Source organism: Cryptotermes secundus, unplaced genomic scaffold (genome assembly GCF_002891405.2).
Source record: "Cryptotermes secundus unplaced genomic scaffold, Csec_1.0 scaffold251, whole genome shotgun sequence".
NCBI classification, from domain to species: Eukaryota; Metazoa; Arthropoda; class Insecta; order Blattodea; family Kalotermitidae; genus Cryptotermes; species Cryptotermes secundus.
Window position 1 is genome coordinate 454,467 of NW_019744108.1, and position 18,237 is coordinate 472,703.

Below are 18,237 nucleotides of genomic sequence, written 5' to 3' on the forward strand. Positions count from 1 at the left end.
CGTGATAAAGGTTCCTTCTTATATATTTCAGACAAAGTATCTCTTCTTTGATGGTTGATTTTAATAAATTATAAAGTTGTTTAAGTATTTCTGGTAAAATATAACCTATCTTTAATATGCTCCTATTTAATTCTTGTACCTGCGTATATCTGATTAATGTGACACATGCATCTTTAAGAAATCTCAGATATAGTGTTAACAATAATAGAGCACATTAACCACTTAAATATCATTCGAATATTAGGTTCAGATGATAATCACGAAATAATGTGAATTTATGCAGATTTTGTATCATTAACTGCCTTGGTGCCTTATCGTGATAAGTGTTTTAAATTCCAAATTGAATGCTTTGTGAAATAACATACATTTGATTGCCAAATGACAAAACAAAAGTTTTCTACATGAAAATTTGATTGTTTTATGCATTAACACATACTTTGCTGCTGAAGGACGAAAGAGAAATGGGCATAAATAGCTTTACATATTATGTGGTACTTGGCCTCTTGTACCGAATAACTATATACAGAAAGGACCGAACGATATGGGAAGAAGGGGTTATATATTATGAATAGGAAAGCAGGGTAATAATGATTCTAGAATTTCACATAATATTTACTTTACTTTGGACATTAAAAAAAGTGAAACGATTTAATGATTATCTCAAATCAAAATGTCTGCCTTTATTAATACAATTTTGAGATGTTACAACGTTCGAAAATGTAATTAGCCTACATAAATTAAACATTATTTAATTACATTCGTCACCAAAGATAGATACATAAATAAGTCAATAAATAAATAAATAAAACTATGTAGTAATACATAGCTTGGAATTGTGTATCCATTATTGACCCCTTTTTATTTTGGCTCATTGTGAAATTGTATTGGTATATCCCGAGTTTCCTTTCTCAATGAGTTCATCTTCACACAAGCCTAAAACTCATTCGGCTTTTATTCCTACGAACAACTCATGTTTACGGGTTCTGTGTCCACATATACATATTCGTTTCGCTCCTCACTGGCTCCTGTCGGAGGTCGGACATATTGGTTTTCCAAAGACGAAGCCTTTTCTCGTGCGACCATCTGAAATGGAGCTTAATCTTACTTAATGCCATATGCATACTTTTGAAAGCAATTCCTGATATTATAGTACAACTTCACGTTTAAATAATCAACAAAATTACATATTAGCAGCCTTTCTTGTTTTAAAACAGTCGATCCGGTCCATAACTTATAGTTCCAATATCTTCTTCGTGAAGAATATCATAAGCTAACGCGTATTCGCTTTAGCTGTGTTTTAGGAGATTCACCTACCTAATAAATCCTAATATACCTGTGCTCTGAGCTCGGTAACTTATCTGTAAAGTTATCTGTCTTATATCTCTGAAGACGATCAGGTTGGAAGACGGTAATGAAGGTCCTAGTTTCGGGTTATTAGTCTCAGAATGTCTGTATTTTACCTGCTTATTTACAAGAAAGCAGAAGTGTCCACAGTAAAAATATTTGCAAGTTTCGAACCAGTGTCCGCATAGTACATAAATATTAGGATAACCCGGTGCCTAGGAAACACGCCACGAGTGCCGAGAGCGACTTGAAAGCAAAGCCTCTTGCATTATCTGCCTCAGTGCGGCCGTAAAGTGAAGGTAAATTTGCTTGTCGCTCTATTATGGCACACAGGAGACACAAAGGTTTTCCACTCTTGTCCTACGCCTTGGCATCGCCGTAACAGAGACGAACTAATTAACTTAAAACAATATGTTCCAAGCTTTTTAAAGGAAACCGTAGCTACGTTTTACGTTGTTCATTTAAATTGGGTCGATTCAATTTATTCATTAATGTTTTATATCTGAGGTTATAACCAATATAAATAAGAGAATCGATTTTTATTTTTCTAATTTACCTGCAATTCATTAACCAGATAACTCGTATTTAATATTCTACAACGATTAAAATGAAGAAATCAGAGAGAAAACTTACTGTATTTAAAGTCACGAGAAAAACAAGACATTATAATAATGCCAGCATCAGTATGAGAAAGTTCTCAGCCAGCATACTAACCTACTGTCCTCACATTGTCAAGAAGGATTACTGTTATAATTTAAACCTCTCCCTTCGAAAAGAATGAACCTGGAACAGTTTAACTTATTGATTTGTAATGCGCATTTTATTTGAAGTAATCGTACTAAGAAGTGTCAAAATTATGATATTTTTAAGTGAAAGCACTCATCTTATATCAGTAGATATATTCCATAGCTAGAGTCATGTCCAAAAGATATATCTGTAACACCGCTCAGTGTAAATTGTTAGTAGAATGGTGGTATACATTAATCCAGATGTGTGTCCAGACAGCATATCCACCATCTCGCTTCATAAAAGAATCTCCTCCTATCCGGTTTGTATGATTCTGCTATCTAGCGGAATTTTGTGGAATCATACGAAAGGAATTTAAAGAGCGTCACCACACGTCTGCCCCCTGTTGGGTATAAGAGTTACTCAGAAGGATGAAAATACACGACGGGCCCTGTCGCAACAACTTTGCCACCTGATGGGATGTTTAAAAGTCTCGGAGTAGAACCTTCGCTGTTGGAGTCGGAGGCAGTTACTTTGCTTGCTACTAGGGAGAGGTCGGCGCCACTGGGAAGACCCACTACCTTTCCTCCAGGTCCGACCACAGCGAGCCCATTTGGACTAGTGTAGGCAATCCCCCCGGGACCCACAATAGCCGTGCCCCCAGAACCGGCAGTAGCAATGCCCCCTGGTCCGGCTATAGAGACTCCACCCTTTCTGACCATCAACCGCGTAATAAATGGACCACCATTTCCTTTTCCGCCAGTCTCCATTATGACTTCTGTGTTCTGGCTGTCGTCCTTGTTTTCCCTCTCCTCGCCTCTGTTCTCTTCTTTGTCTCCTGTCGTGACGTCCTCAGGCATCTTTCTTTCCATTTGGAGTGGATTTCCATCCTTGCCAGTTTCTCTCCATCCTCCATTTTCCATAATTAGGACCTTTTCGGCGGTTACTTCATCGGACCTCGTTATGGATTCGTCATTGTCAGACAACAAGGATCTGCTCCTCCCTTGTCTAAAGCTCTTCGTCTTTTTACACACATCGGCTTCTGGTCCATATTCTACCATATTCGTGAGCATATTGTACATACTGAGGAAGGGATCTTTGATTACGATGGGGAAATACCCTGCAAAAGGCCACTGTACTCTGGAAGAATATTGAGGTCCGTTGTAAATAAATCTTGTTTTTGGAAAGTCCAAAAGCGAAGGGACACTGCGAGATGGATATTCGGAAAAGGATTGCATGTACGGAGGATTGGACTGAGGTGGATAGATGCTGGGAGGTGATGGGGCTGAGGACGTACTTGTGAAACCTACAGTGGGTGTAGTGTACATGACTGATGCAATGGCTGGGTATAAAGTTAAAGTAGTTACAAAATTTCCCCCGCTTTCAGGATTACTAGAAAATTGTGGTACTTCCGCACGGACTAAATCGATCTTATTTTGATTATCGTGTTCCTGAAATAATTCACCTTTGTGCGGTATGCTACCAGGAAACTCAGATTGTGTTGTGTAAGTTAAGAACTGTGTGTTGGGAAATGAACCAAATTGTTGTTGCTGTGAAATTGGATATTGCACTTGATAATACGCAGGGTTTGTTTTCTGCTCGTTATTCTGATGATGTATGAATTGTCGAAGATACGGGTTCGAGTTGATAATAGTTTGCTGGTGAAATATTTCGCGTTTGATGTTCTGTGATATATTATCTTTGGTGTTTTCTGGTGCGTTGGCTTCGTTCCTTCTTAAGGTAGTGTCTGAATTGTTGCTGTCTTCTAGTGATTGTTGTTTGGTAAGATATGTCAGAATAGGATTCTCGAAAGGATTTATTAACTGCCTGGTGCTGCTGGCTAACAATGCTCTACCACTAGATGTCCCAGCTTCGACATCACTCGCCTGTGAATAAGACTTCATTTGTAATTCCCCCTTATTTTGAATTTTCAGTAAGTGCCCCTGTGGTGTCAATATTTGTTCTTTGGTTGTATTATCGTCGCGGTTTAATGGTTTTACTTTATCTTCCAATGCGCTGTTCGTTATCTTTGTCAGATCTGTATTCGTCGACTTGTCGAAGTTGTTGTTAGATTTTGAATCGCTACTGCTCGAGTTTTCTTCAGGACTATTTCCATGTACATTCTGAATTAGTCCCATGCGATCCTGTTCATTTTGGGCTGCTGCGGGCTTAGAGTTTAAATCGCTTGTTAATGAGAAGGAAATTGGAATATGTTCGTCTCTTATACCAGCATCGGCATCTCCTCTCTTATTATGCGCCGTTGATAAAAATGAACTTTCTAGTTCTTGTTTAGTTAGTCCAGCATGTTTCAGTGCCCTCGTCCCGCTGTCTCCAACTCCAGATTGTTCTTCCTGATGATGTTCCTCAGATCTAGCTGCTGGCCCGTGTCTGTTGCCATCGGAGAATGTAATATGGAGAGGAGTCTTGCGTTCACCATTTCCGCGATTGTCTTCATATCCCTGAGGCCTGATTCCAGTTGACAGCCTGAAATTAAAGAGAGCTTTCATACTACAAAGCTGACTTTGAATTATGAACTTAAGTAAGTTATAATAATGAAAGTGTAGCGAACTGAACTTTGGATTGTAAAATAAAAAGCGAAAAATTTAAGATTTCTTAACAACATACAAGGTTTTCAGATACATATATATAACTTATGAAGTGTGAAAATAGACACTGCACGTTATTTCTGAAGTATGTTAAAAGAGATATAAATCTAATTATAATAAGCAATGTGCGATTATTAATAGGACGTCCGATCAGTTAAGAGTCTTATTAATCGGCGAATTAATTTGCCCCTTCCATAAGCGTTATAAGGAAAAAGGAAATCATGCTCTTCGTTGGATATTCACGGTCCTCATTATTGAATAGCAACTAGAAATCAGGTCCCGATTTACAGACATAGCGAAAGTTGCCGTATACAAGCAAGCGACACTGTCACTGCACTTGGTAGAACAAAAGGCAGTACTGTTCCTAAACGGGATATCTCCAATTTAACTTTGCCTAAACATACACGATTGTAGGAAAAGTATTAATAACAATGTTATTAAAGAATTTAATTACAAATTAATAACAAAAGTATGTTAATTTAGTTAGAAATTATTTAAAGACATTTGTTATAATGTTTTTGTCCACTCACCTGTGGATGATTAGTTGATTCGGGATCAGCAATTCGGAGAAATTTCAAGAAAGAGTCTCTTCTTGTATTTTCTTTCCTTGTCGTCAGTGTTGTATGTGATTTCAGGCTGCAACTCCTTCATTTCCATTTATTCATTTTTATCGTACGTACTTGAAAACTGGTAATGCAAGTCGTTATATCCACCATACTTCGGACGCCTGAAGTTTCACTTAGCCTTACGCAGCCCTTTTTCAGGCGCTGTAATATTCTTTTCTAATTTTTAATAATACGAATTGAATATTGCTTTCGAACTATGTTAAAATTTGATTTGGTTCATCCTCGTCCGTCACACTGGCAATATCATAAAAACTTAATCAACTCTGTCCAATGTGACTGATAATTTTTTTTCTTTCCTTTTTAATCTTTCAACTTCTTTAAAGAGAGACAGTATAAAGGATACGAACCAAACTGGTTCTAAATTTTAACAAAATCTTTTTAAACCAAACTTGTAAACTAATTATAACATTTTATAAGTATATTTTAATGTATTCATGCACGTCGCTGTAGTTGTTAAAAGACAAGATTTTATATTTATGGCATTGTGAAGATATTGTATGTATGTATTGATATAGATCAGTCACATTGTCATAGTAGTTTCCGCTTGTATTAATATATCCTTCTGAAGATCGTCGCTCTGACCGAAACATGTCAAGGATTAAATATTAAAAAGGAGAGAAAGAAAAAAAAAACATTTTATCAGTCACACTGGACGGAGTTGATTAACCTTTTATATGTTAAAGCTCTGTTAATGAACGTGCATTACTGCATAGTGACGCTTGTTATGTCGTTCAGCGTAAGAAGGTTGTCAGAAATATCTGAATACAACACCCGAAAATCAGTACATTACTGTACTGGACCAATTTTGTTTTTCAAATATTTTTTCGGATTAAATTTAAATAGGTTTATTTTTTGATTATCATGCTATACGTCTGTAAGTTTTATCATATCGATATGCTGCGAAACTTAGAAGATTCTACAATTAATTCATGTCTCCGAGAAAATCTCGGGTCTCTACATTCCTTATCCCCTTCCCCCAACAAATTGATTCATGCTGGAGAGAGATAGTAGGTCTAAGACTTGAGTAATACGTGTATAATTAAAAATAAATAAATCTTCGATTGTCTTTGAAACCGAAACATTGAGTTAAAAACTTGATTTAACACAAAATGCTTGCTTTAATTCTCTCTGCTGTTTCTGATTCAAACAATTTTGGCTCCTGCATATATTTGGCAATACACGCCTTTGATACCTGCAGATACGCATGTAGGTTTTCATGTAAAATGTCCGTTATTTTTCTCCGAATTCAATCAAACTTGGGATGTGTTAACAAAATTCTACTGATAATAGGCAATTATTGTATGAAAATTTATTCAACGGTTCTAAGTTGCTACATGCAGACGGTCTGAAAGACAGACACCTTCAAGCTACTAGATTACAGTTTGCAACATTTTGTTGAAATGTATCAATATGACTTTCATATTACTGTTCCTGTNCAGGTCGTTATGAAAGTCCCATCGCTTATTAAACTCAAAGATTCATGATCATGTTCAGAAAATTCGCCATTGGACCTTACCTGGTGTCAGTTGAATCCATTTTCTAACTTCAAACATTATCCGACCTTCTCCACTTTGGTATCCTAAGCGACTTCTTCCCTTTTACTTTTCAGCTAAACTATTCTATCGATTTCTGTGTTCATCCTATGAGTGCTACATGCCCATCGCATCGAATTCATCTTCACTTAAGGCCCCCAGTAATATCCCTTGAGGAGTATGGATTATAAAGTTCCTTTCTTTATGCTTCTGTTAACTTTCTCTTTCATAGGTTCTCTAAGCATTCTGATCTCGGACACCTTCAATTTGTGTCCTCCTTAAACTGGGAGATTGTGCTTCACGTCTTTAAAAAATTGAAGAGATGTGCTGAAGATATGGAGCAGATATGGAGACTACGAATAGTTGTAAATATGTTCATTAAACCGCGAAGATCTTCCAGTTTGGGAGTTCGGCGCTAGGCTAACAATCTTTAATTGTGGATGCTAAAATGTTATGAGAAAAGGGCTTCTATTTGAGCATATATCTGTTATATGGACTTTCATATACTATACATGTATTTATAAGTGGACTGACATTTAGCAACAAATACAATTTAGGTATAATATTTTATTCTATACTAATCTAAGGTAGATATTTCTATTACCTCAAAAACTAACATAGCTTCATCAGCAAGTAGAATCGTCACAGGAGCCTGTTCAAACTATGTTATCCTCTACCTAGTATTAATATTCGGTAGCAAGGACTTCATTCTTTTCAGTCCATGATTACATAACACGTCTTGGCGAAAACTGTTGAGGATTTCCGTTAGCAGTCTGAACAGATTTATTCCAAGAACTTTCCAACATTCGTAGCCTGTATCTTCATTAGTAATCCTGCCGAATAGGACATTTTCCTGAGACAGTGATGTAATATTGTTACAGCGATTCGTTGAGGAATGTTCTTCCGTCGTCTAGGCTCTAGTCTTGACGGCGAGAGATACAAAGTGTCCTCTTCATATGAAGACGCGTATGTATTTGATTTTATCACTACTTAATTCCGTAAGGGTCTTGTCTTCTTTTATTCTACTTAGAACTTCATGTAAATTAAACAAGTAGAAGTGGAAGGAAATTAAAGTGTATTTTACGTGAAATACATCCCTCTGTATACATCATATAGACTATAATAGAAACTAAGTGGAAGAGATAATGCATTAAAATTTATAGAAATTAGCGATGCCTCAATGTTTGTTTAAAATATTATATTATATTATATATATTTGTTTAAAAATTTGGGCTAGTGTGTTTTATAGCTACCTAATCGTTCTCAGACTTAGCCTACAAATTTCACGCCATCAAAATATTTATTTATTGAATTACGGAAATTTACTCATATACCATTTTTAGATAGCGATATATTCTTTTTGCGCGCACAATGTCAGATTGGTGGGATTGAAAAGTTAAATGAATTACCTAATGAAACCTGGTCCTCTGTCCCAGATTCTAACTCTATACCTCTCGAATAACATCCATATTGCTAGTTTTAAGCCTTCATGATTTTCAGGATATAATTTTTTATTTGTTGTCTAAACATAACATAGGAAATAATTCAGAAGTGAAATCTCAATAATTTTGTGACCAGTTCATTAATTGTGTTGAGTACTGTTTAGTGTACGTTTAATATTCATAGTGCGTCATGAGTTGACGGCATTTCTGGCTTCAGATAAAGAACTGTCGTACTGAATGTGTTTTTACTTTTGTACTGGTTTTATATTGTGACATATAGGCCGTTTCTATAACAATAGAGGAATATCCGTAAACATGCTCATTGCAACGAATACAGGCAACAATAGAAGAACTGCCGTTTCTATGCGACGGCCGGTAACCTCCCCCCCCTTAAAAACGTGACAACAGTATAGGGGAAACTGTTTCCTGTGCTGTTCGCGCCAAGTAAACGCACGGAACAACAGGACGTCTATTGCCAGACAACGAAGCTGTAAACACGCATCAACAGAAGAAGACGGCGTTTTCCGTGGGGTCCGTGCAGAGGAGTTATCTTGAAGATAATCGGCTCTGATTCAAGCCATATCTCACTTTGAGTCGGTTCTCGGTAGAAGACAGCCACGAGAAGTTCATAGTAGAAGAAGAATGAGAAGTCGGCCTGTGAAGACTTAACGTGTAACTTGAAGACTTTACATATGTATATGTACTGTAGTGCAGTGATACCTGGAGTCTGGCAGTTATAGTTCCTGTATTAAAATCCCCTGCCAGGAAACGGATAGGGACAACTTTGCAGAGGAATAACCATTGCTTAGATCTGTTACCTAGAAACGACTATTGTAAGCAGATATAGAAAACTGTATTTATGTGTTATAATATAGTAATCTTGGAAGTGTTATAATTAATTGTAGTTACGACCTGTAAGTGGTCAATAAATCCAATTGCCCATCCGAATCCCAGCTTCTGACATCAAACTCTGAATCTTCGAATATTGATATTGAATATCAGGCCCTAAATACTGAGGTGATTCTTCTTCTTCTACGGCGCAACAGCCCGATGTCGGGCCTTGGCCTCCCTTATCAGGCCCCTCCATTCCTCTCTATCCTGCGCTGCTCCGTTATTTATCCAAATTCTGGATTTCTTAACAATTGTTGTCCTCCTTTTGTTCTTATTAGTTATTATTTCTGAGAGTTTAAATTGTAGGCTTGTATGGATAGCCACACGCAGTCGTTCTGCACTCCACGAATTAGGCTTAAGCCGGTTTCGGCTTTACAGTAATATCGTGAATGGTTTTTCCGTTTTCTTACATCCTTTGTAAACGAGCTGATCTACCACAAATTTGCAAAGCTGGCTTTACAGCAGTGTCCTTCAAAGCTTATATTCTCGAGGTAACAGGTTTGAATCTCAGCCTGATTAGCGTCTATCGTGATAGGAGTTTTGTGGCATTCCTCAGTATATCCAGGCCACTGCTGAGATGGTGATTTCAGATAGGCCATAATGACCCCCATTAAAATCCGTACGCGTTCTTCATTTATGATCATTTTCCCATATAATTCGAAACTAATAACCTTTGCACTTGGAAGTGCTTGATGGAGTGACTTAAGAATTAACTTTTACGTAGTTTAAGGTACTGTTACTTGGTTTTCGAAACATCATAAACAGGGCCAGGATTTTGATAACCTGAAAATATTAAAAAAAAAATGACCGAAAAAATCCAGAAAAATGACCTAAAGGAGAAAAGAAAGAACACTTCGCTTTCATACGAGTATTATTCACATTTCAGAAAACATATGAAGAAAAATTCCCTAAAATGGCCAAAAATGAGAAGAAATGCTCTTAAAATTACAAGAATTTACCAAAATATTACCACAAAAATAAAAAAAGTCCTTAAACTTAAAAATGTCAAAACATGACAAAAAATTACATATAAAATTTACATTTCTGTAACCGGCTGCTCATATCCGAGATTTATATATTTAAGAGCATCGCATAAGATACAAGGAAAAAAAATTACATGTCATCATAATCCTTGCCCTGATTATAACCAAATAATATTTAAAAACGTAAACACTTACATTGATCTGATCTAGTCAAAACGCTTGTATTTTTCTATGTATACACTCGGGACTTAGTGAAGTTGAATACTTCACAGCCACAAAAATCGATTATAAATTTAATCAAACTGGGCGACAAGACTCAGTAACAGAGGATTATAATAGCACCGACAATAAGCAGAATGCACCCCTCGCCAACCCAGTTGTTAATTTTGTTAGTGAAATTCTTAGGCATGCACATAGATAGGGATAAGTCAGGAGAGAAGCGATCCTCGCCTAAACTCACTTGAATCCGCTGGCTGCCCGAGATTCTCGGTGTTCGTCAGTGATGTCAGGACCAGACGGTCGAGCTAGGATGCAGGATCCTGCCAACACCACCACAGCACTCGCTGCCCACATCTGCCAATAACACCACAGAGTTTAGAATTCGTCTCTGAATTTGCAGGAAAAATACGTACAATGAAGGAGTCCACATAATTTAGCTGCGAAACTAGGGAGCTGATCCCGTTTGTACATTCTTCTCCTTGGATTTTGCCTTCTGGATTTCGTTGTATGACTTCCGCCGCGTCGAATATGGAAAGAATTTCCAACATTTCATCAAGAAACAGGTGTGTGAGTGTGTGTGTCTATATATATATATATGTGTGCCTATATATGTATCTGTTTTCAAAACCTAAAAGCATTAACCTTGAAGATGGTTCCCGCAATGTTAGCCAAAACATTGTGACATGACGTCTGAAAGCCGGAAGTGCACAGTGAATGAAAAACAACAGAGACGTCAGTTGCTGGACAACGGCTAGGTAAACATTGATCCCGCAGCAACGAATTAACACGCGTTTCGTGGTAACAGAGAATAACAGAAGAATCGACTGTCCGACTGGGTGTTCTATATTCGGTCCGCATGAAGCTAGCTCAGTACGTGATTCAGACAGAGAGAGAGAGAAGACTAGACTAGAAACTAGAGACAAATCCGAGAACCGGAAGAAATTCAGTGAGAGATTCGTTATCAAGAAGGAGTTCAATGTGTGAGCTGTTATAGTCAACTGCAATTGTAATAGAGACGTCCAATAAATCTAATCAACAAATCTAGAACCCATAATTATTAGTCACGCTACCCCTTATCACTCATGAAGCTGAGCCCTTCTTGAGAAGCCGCCAATTGTGCAGCTACTCAACTTCCTAGCATTTTATGGAACCCGAAGGTTCATTACCGTGTTCACAAGAGTCCTCCACTTGTCCCTATCCTGAGCCACATCAATCCCATCTACAGCACCCCCATTGTTTCTCTCTAAGATTAATTTTAATATCATCCACCCACATACGTCTTGGTCTTCTTTGTTGTCTCTTTCATTCTGGCTTTCGCGCCAATAACCTATATGCAGTCCTCTTCCCCCCCCATTCGTGCTACATGCCCTGCCGATCTCATCCTCCTTGACTTTCTAATTCTAATCATACTTGAGCGAAGACTACAAGTTATGAAGCTCCTCGTTATGCAATTTTCTCCAAATTCCCACCACTTCATCTCTCTTCGGTCCAGATATTCTCCTCAGCGCTGCATTCTCAAACACCCTCAGTCTGTGTTCCTCCTTTATTGTCAGAAACCAAGTTTCAGACCCATGCAGAATCACAGGCAAAATTTCTCTACAACTACATGGAATCTACGTAATACTACTCGAATGTCAATCATTAATGGTAGTTACTACGTTCTCAAAATTTGTAACGAATTTGGATAAAGTTTTATTAATATAATTATAGAAGCAGTCAGGCTGGACGCGATTATAATAGATTTTTCGAAAGCGTTTGATGTTGTTCCTCATGACCGGCTGCTAAATAAAATTTCGGCATCGGGCGTGGACTCAAGGGTAGTCGTATGGATTAGGGAATTTCTGATAGGTCGTTCCCAGAGAGTTAGAGTAGGGAGGCAATACTCAGAGGGAGTTAGAGTTACATCAGGTGTACCTCAAGGGAGCGTTCTGGGCCCACTTTTGTTCCTAGCTTATGTAAACGATATATGGAGGAACATTAAATGAAAAATTAGACTTTTCGCAGATGACTGTATAGTATATAGGAAAATATTAAATGGCAAGGATATAGAAAAATTACAGACAGATCTGGATAGATTGGGAAACTGGGCAGTAGAAATGAAATGAAAATAAATCCGAATAAAAGTAAGGCAATAAGCTTCACGAGAGCACGGGTGAGGGATCCGTTAAATTATTCAATTTTTTTTCCTGTGGCGCTACAGCCCCAATTTGGGCCTAGGCCTACCTCCATGAAACTCTCCGTAAATTACTCTCTTAGGGACCAAAATATTCCTGAAGCTAGCTTTTGCAAATATTTGGGAGTTATCATACGAAGTTATTTAAGCTTGACTGACCAGGTAAATTACACGGTCCGAAAATCCTAGATGGCACTACATTTCGTAATGGGTATTGTAAAAAGGGCTAATAAAAATACCAAAAGTTTAGCCTACACGTCGCTAGTACGTCCCATTCTCGAATATGGGGCGGCGTGCTGGGATCCATACAGGGAATGTCAGATCACTGCTTTAGACCGCGTTCAAAATAAAGCTGCTAAATTAGCCCATTATACGGGAGGCTCGGTCTGGGAATCTTTGGCGCAACGTAGGATGATAGCACGGATGTGCGCACTTTATACAGCGTATAACGGTGACAGGGCGTGGAAAGATATAGGGGACAGATTGCAGGCGCCACACTACGTGAGTAGAGTCGATCACCTTAGGAAAATAAGAGCCAGAAAAATAAGAACAGATGTCGGGAAGTTTTCCTTTGTGAACAGGACCATTGCTGACTGGAACCAGTTACCTGAAGGGGTGATTGGGACTCACCCCGTTAAAGCGCATATATTTAGAAAGAAGGTTAGGAAANAGCCCGTTGAAACCGTTGCTACATATTACGAACTTCAGTGTCAGCCAAGTTCGAAATTACGTACAACCCACTCACGCCACTGAGAGACGAGTATCATAAATTCTCGTTTTTTCATGAAAGAATCCGTGTGCCAAAGGTAACACACCGATTCATATCGCCTGCAGCTGTGAGAAGTCGTACAGACCTTGTGTGGGTACACGTGTGCTTGGGCGAGTTCCACCTCTCGTCTGGTGCAGAACACAAAAGCAACTGATGGCGCTTTCATTTTCGCTTAATAATAATCTAAATTTTGTCTTAAAAGAAGAATCAACTTCATCCACTTAAGAAATCTGCTCCGTACTTTGTTTTTCTGGCCTCAGTATTTACGCAGTCCCATTCTCAGAAGCTCATAATCTATTTATCTCGTTGTTTCATTCTGAAATATCAAGGAAAACTGAAGAGACAATATTCTGCATTGTTTTAATCCTGTTGCTCTTCGGATGAAATTAGTTACGTTATCGTACAAAGGTCTGAGATTTTAAGGCATCATGCAGACTAATGTCAGTAGCAACGCTGTAGACTCATGTTCGTTAGGTGTCCATTTTGAAAAATTGCTGACTTTTCGGCCATCCCGTTCGGGTGTTTTCGTGATTTATCTCATTACGTATATTCCGGCGAATGCACGCACAAGATACATTCGTACTATATACGTATTCTTAATCATAAATAATATAATCTCATTTGGAACTGCATCAAACCTGCAGTTTAAGTGAACAGTGCCTTTATTCCAGTGTATATGTGATGATTGACTTTTTTCAGTTTAAATTACTGATTTATGTTATATGACTTATGGTTGTGTAACAAATATAATTCTGCAGACCTGATTAAAATGATTACCATGGCATAAGACGTTTCGCTAACCAGACTGTATTGGAGCCTGTTACTTTCTTGAGAACTCTTCTTAAGTTTTTTATTTTCTAACTGAAAAAAATCGCGATTGTGTTTCAGTCAAGAAGAAGATTGTGTCTTAAAGGCTTTCATTCAAATCGCCTCATCGATCTGCAGAGGTATTAAATGTCGTTATTGTAGTAACTAAGGTAAAGCTATCCCTGTAACAGGCCGTGAAGGCCCATAGGGATGTGAGACATCGAGGCTCCCACATTTTATAGACAAGCGGCTCACAGATGGCGGTAAGGTTGTCGGCCACTCTTTACACCCCAGGAAGATTCCTGGTACTCATTTCTGTTAGAGGCTGAGTCGACCCCAAGGTCTTACTGCAACTGGAAAGCTTAGGTCAATTGGAAAAAATTCAATGACTTCCTCGGACTCGATCCCGCGACCTTCCGGCGTGTAGCATAGTGTCTCAACCCATTACACATCCTCGAGCCCCCATTGACATAATTACTGATTTGAAATTGACGTAACTTGTCTATGTGTATGCTACAGATGATGTTTCATGATGTGTTGAATCATTGCAAATAACTTGTGGTAAGCGAATTGCTGAAAGATGCTTTATGCGCGTGCTGAAATATTTGTCAAGAGTTGTAATCCTGTGAATTTTATCGCGTACTGAAAATAATACTGGACTTGCAGAGTTCACAGCTTAAAATTTCTGTGAACTCTAGGTATATTACATGACCACTGATTAAAATTAATGTATATCAAATATTCTTCTTCCGTTTTATTTTAACATAATATCGGCCAAGTAATGACTATTGTCTGAGGTATATGTATGTTTTTAATATTTTTTATTGCTAGTGGGGTGGGACTGAGTCCCTTGTACTGCGGCCACTTCTGGCCTATTGTACCAGTCCCAGATGATAGGTGAGGGTGATTGTGGAGCAATTGGTGGAATGAAGATTGGCAGGGGAAACCGAAATACTCGGAGAAAACCTGCCCAAGCGCCACTTTTCCTCCACAAATCCCACTTGATCAGCCCCGGGATCGAACCCTGGCCGCCGCGGTGGGAAGCCAGCGACTAACCGCTTGAGCTATGGCGCGGTTGTTTTGAATATTATCAGATTCTATCTCCCCGTTCCTCATTCCGGTGCACCTGCACTTCTTGCACTATTATCAGTTGCAGAATATGCTCTGACATGCACACCTTTCCAGGTAAGGGTGTGACTTCCTTCGTGAGAATATATAATTAGAAGCTGAGACACGCAACTATTTTTTGAAGCAATAATTATCAGGAAGTCTGGAAACTGAGAACAATACCGTTCTTTTGCCCTTGCTCAGGTAGTAGTTTTGGCGTTCCTTTTTTAGCAATGACTAGAAGATGTGAGTGACCTCTGCTGACCGCGATATTTGCCGCCTACTATGAGGGCTATTACGGATGCAGTGATACTCTTGTCCTTCCACAGTTACATTCACTCCCGTCGCTAGAGGACAATATTAACTTATCCTTAAGAGGAGTGACTCAACATCGGAACACAAAATTTATAATAATAATAATGGTAAAAAAGGTAAATTTGTTACTGCGCTTAACGAATTAAGCACTACGCCATGAAGACGTATGGGAGACTCGCTGTATAGATCAACGTTTTTCTTGATCTCAGCACTAGCTGGAGTTGAGTGGTCAGCTTTACGCACCGTCCGCTTTACCCCCTGGGAAAGAACCCTCGGTACCTATTGAATTGGAGGTTGGTTGGACCCCAGAGCCTGTCTGGACAACATGGAGGAGAGAAAATTCTAGACATTTCCGGGACTCGAACTCCGACCCCTCAGTCGTCCAACGCGTAGCTAGTCGCTGCACCGACTGCGCTACCCCGGCTCACCATGCAAGGAAGGTAGCTATGAATATGTTAAATAAACAGTCTCGAAAAGCGGATATTGTGTGCTTGGGGGTTGGACATTCATCTAACAAAGGTCAGGACTTTGAAGACAAAAATGCATACAGAATTTTTGTAGGGAAACTTTCTTGGATTACAGCCATTTAGAAGAACGAGAAACAAATTGAAGTTTACCATTAAAATAAAGCCTAGGAAATTAGCTCATGAGGATGGAAAGTGAACGTAATTGGCATTGAATAGTGCCTGATGATGTACTCAGCTTCGGCTTGCGCTACCAAAGAATTTGTTGTTACTTGTCAGCTACTTATCACTCGTCTTCTATGTGTGCCCCATGAAAAAGGGGTGATCATAAATTGAAAAGAACTCTTGTGTAGGGGAACTGAGAAATGCACAAGAAGTCAGTATTAGGATAGTTAATAAAACGGCTGACATATGTCCTAAATACAATTCATGTCATTGATTCTTATGTTATTAACGCTATTGATTTATATGTAGAATTTGTATAGCGACAAATGAGATGTAAATATGCTCATTAACTGCAAGCAGATACTTACAAGGAGACTTCGAAGCATGTTTTAAGGAACTGAACCAGCATTTGCATGGAGTAACTAGGAAAAATATACGAGACACCACAGTCATGTGATTCAAAGAGAATGCCTCCCGACTATGTCTAGAGCATAAGAACTACACCACAGTACTAGGTGCAAGTCATGCATTGTACGTGTACTTTAACTGAGGCGATGTTACGTATCGACCGCCTCTGTGGTATAGTGGTCAGAGTTCCTGGCAACATCCAGAAATCGTGGGTTCGATTCCCGGCGCTACCAGATTTTCTGAGAAGTAGTGGGCCTGGAACGAGGTCCACTCAGCCTCATGAGGATAACTGAGGAGCTACTGGAATGGAATAATAGCGGTTCCGGTATTGAAACCCGAAATTAATGGCCGTGGGGATTTATTACGCTGACTACGCGATACCCTCTATCCGCTAAAGTTAGCACTAACCTCGCCGACAAGCGGAGGTCGCTCGGTCGGTATAGTTCGCTTGCTGACTAAAGCCAGCGTTCTTTTTTTTTTTTGTTTGATGTGACGTATCGCCTTCAATGTTGACTTTCCCCTAATGCTTTCATATGCAGACGAATAAATGCGAAGGGCAAGGATATTGCATGAGAAAGAGAATAAGAAAAGGGTAAGGTGTAAGAAGAAGGAGAAAGAAAAGGAAGAAAGTGGAATAGTAGGAAAATAGGGAATGAAATAGAAAAAAAGAGAAAGAATAGGACATGAAGGAAAAATAGTAAGATGAATTTAATAGAATTAAGTTGTGTTACGTCATCTCCGTACTTGCATTCTCTTCACAAAAAGTGACTTCTTCTCCGTGTCTTCGGTCTGAAAGTTTGGAGTTGAAATGAAATTATTTGTAAGTCCATAGGAACAAGGAATGGTGGAGGAATTTCTGTTCGCTAACACTATCAAACAAAGAAAGCACGAGCAGAGAAACCAAAGCCCCTGAAGGGTGTATTCCATTAGTAACATGGAAGGTGTTAATTCATTTATTCAATATTTACACAAGGATACTATGCAGTGAGTTTGCCTCCACGGTAATATAACAAGAAGTCTTTCTTACTTCTGTAAAAAATTTATTGATAGTATCTGCATTATCAGCAACGTTCATGAAACTGTCGTAGGAGTACTTCTAGTAGCTCGTCGGGTGTAGATGAGTCATAATTTTCAACATCCCCCAGGAAAATTTGCATCTGCGAGTTTTTAGTTCGAATCTACTCAAAATACGTTTATTACTTACTTACTTACTTATGGAGCTAAGCCCTACTTGAGGAGAAGCCAAATCTGCAGCTATTCAAGAATTTTCCAGGATATAATGGAACCCGAAGGTTCATTACCGTGTTCGCAAGAGCCCTCCACTGATCCCTATCCTGAGCCAGATCAATCCAATTCAAACCATCCAATCGTATCTCTCTGGATCCATTTTAATATTTTCCACCCACCTACGTCTTGTCCTTCCTAGTGGTCTCTTTCCTTCTGGCCTTCCCACCAATATCCTATATGCATTCCTCTTCTCCCCATTCGTGCTACATGCCCTGCCCACCTCATTCTCCTTGACTTATTCATTCTAATTATACTTGGAGAAGAGTACAAATTATGAAGCTCCTCATTATGCAGTTTTCTCCAACCTCCTGTCACTTCATCTCTCTTCGGTCCAAATATTCTCAACACCCTGTTCTCAAATACCCTCAGTCTA

At 38.8% G+C, this 18,237-nt stretch overlaps 1 protein-coding gene across 4 annotated transcripts in view; it reads right to left on the reverse strand.

The window, feature by feature from the left end:
• The window catches only part of LOC111874400 (cilia- and flagella-associated protein 251), a 65,880-nt gene that overhangs the window by 18,582 nt on the left and 29,061 nt on the right, over positions 1–18,237 (reverse strand). For 2 of the 4 annotated variants that reach the window (XM_023869877.2, XM_033755437.1), the window contains 2 exons: positions 10,611–10,723; positions 600–4,554 (listed from right to left, as the gene is read on the reverse strand). In XM_023869877.2, the coding sequence (XP_023725645.1) occupies positions 2,490–4,554; positions 10,611–10,723 (2,178 nt within the window). In that variant the 3' untranslated portion in view covers positions 600–2,489. Of the gene's footprint in view, positions 1–599; positions 4,555–10,610; positions 10,724–18,237 lie in introns of those variants that run through there. The other 2 variants (XM_023869881.2, XM_023869879.2) reach the window with 1 other exon arrangement.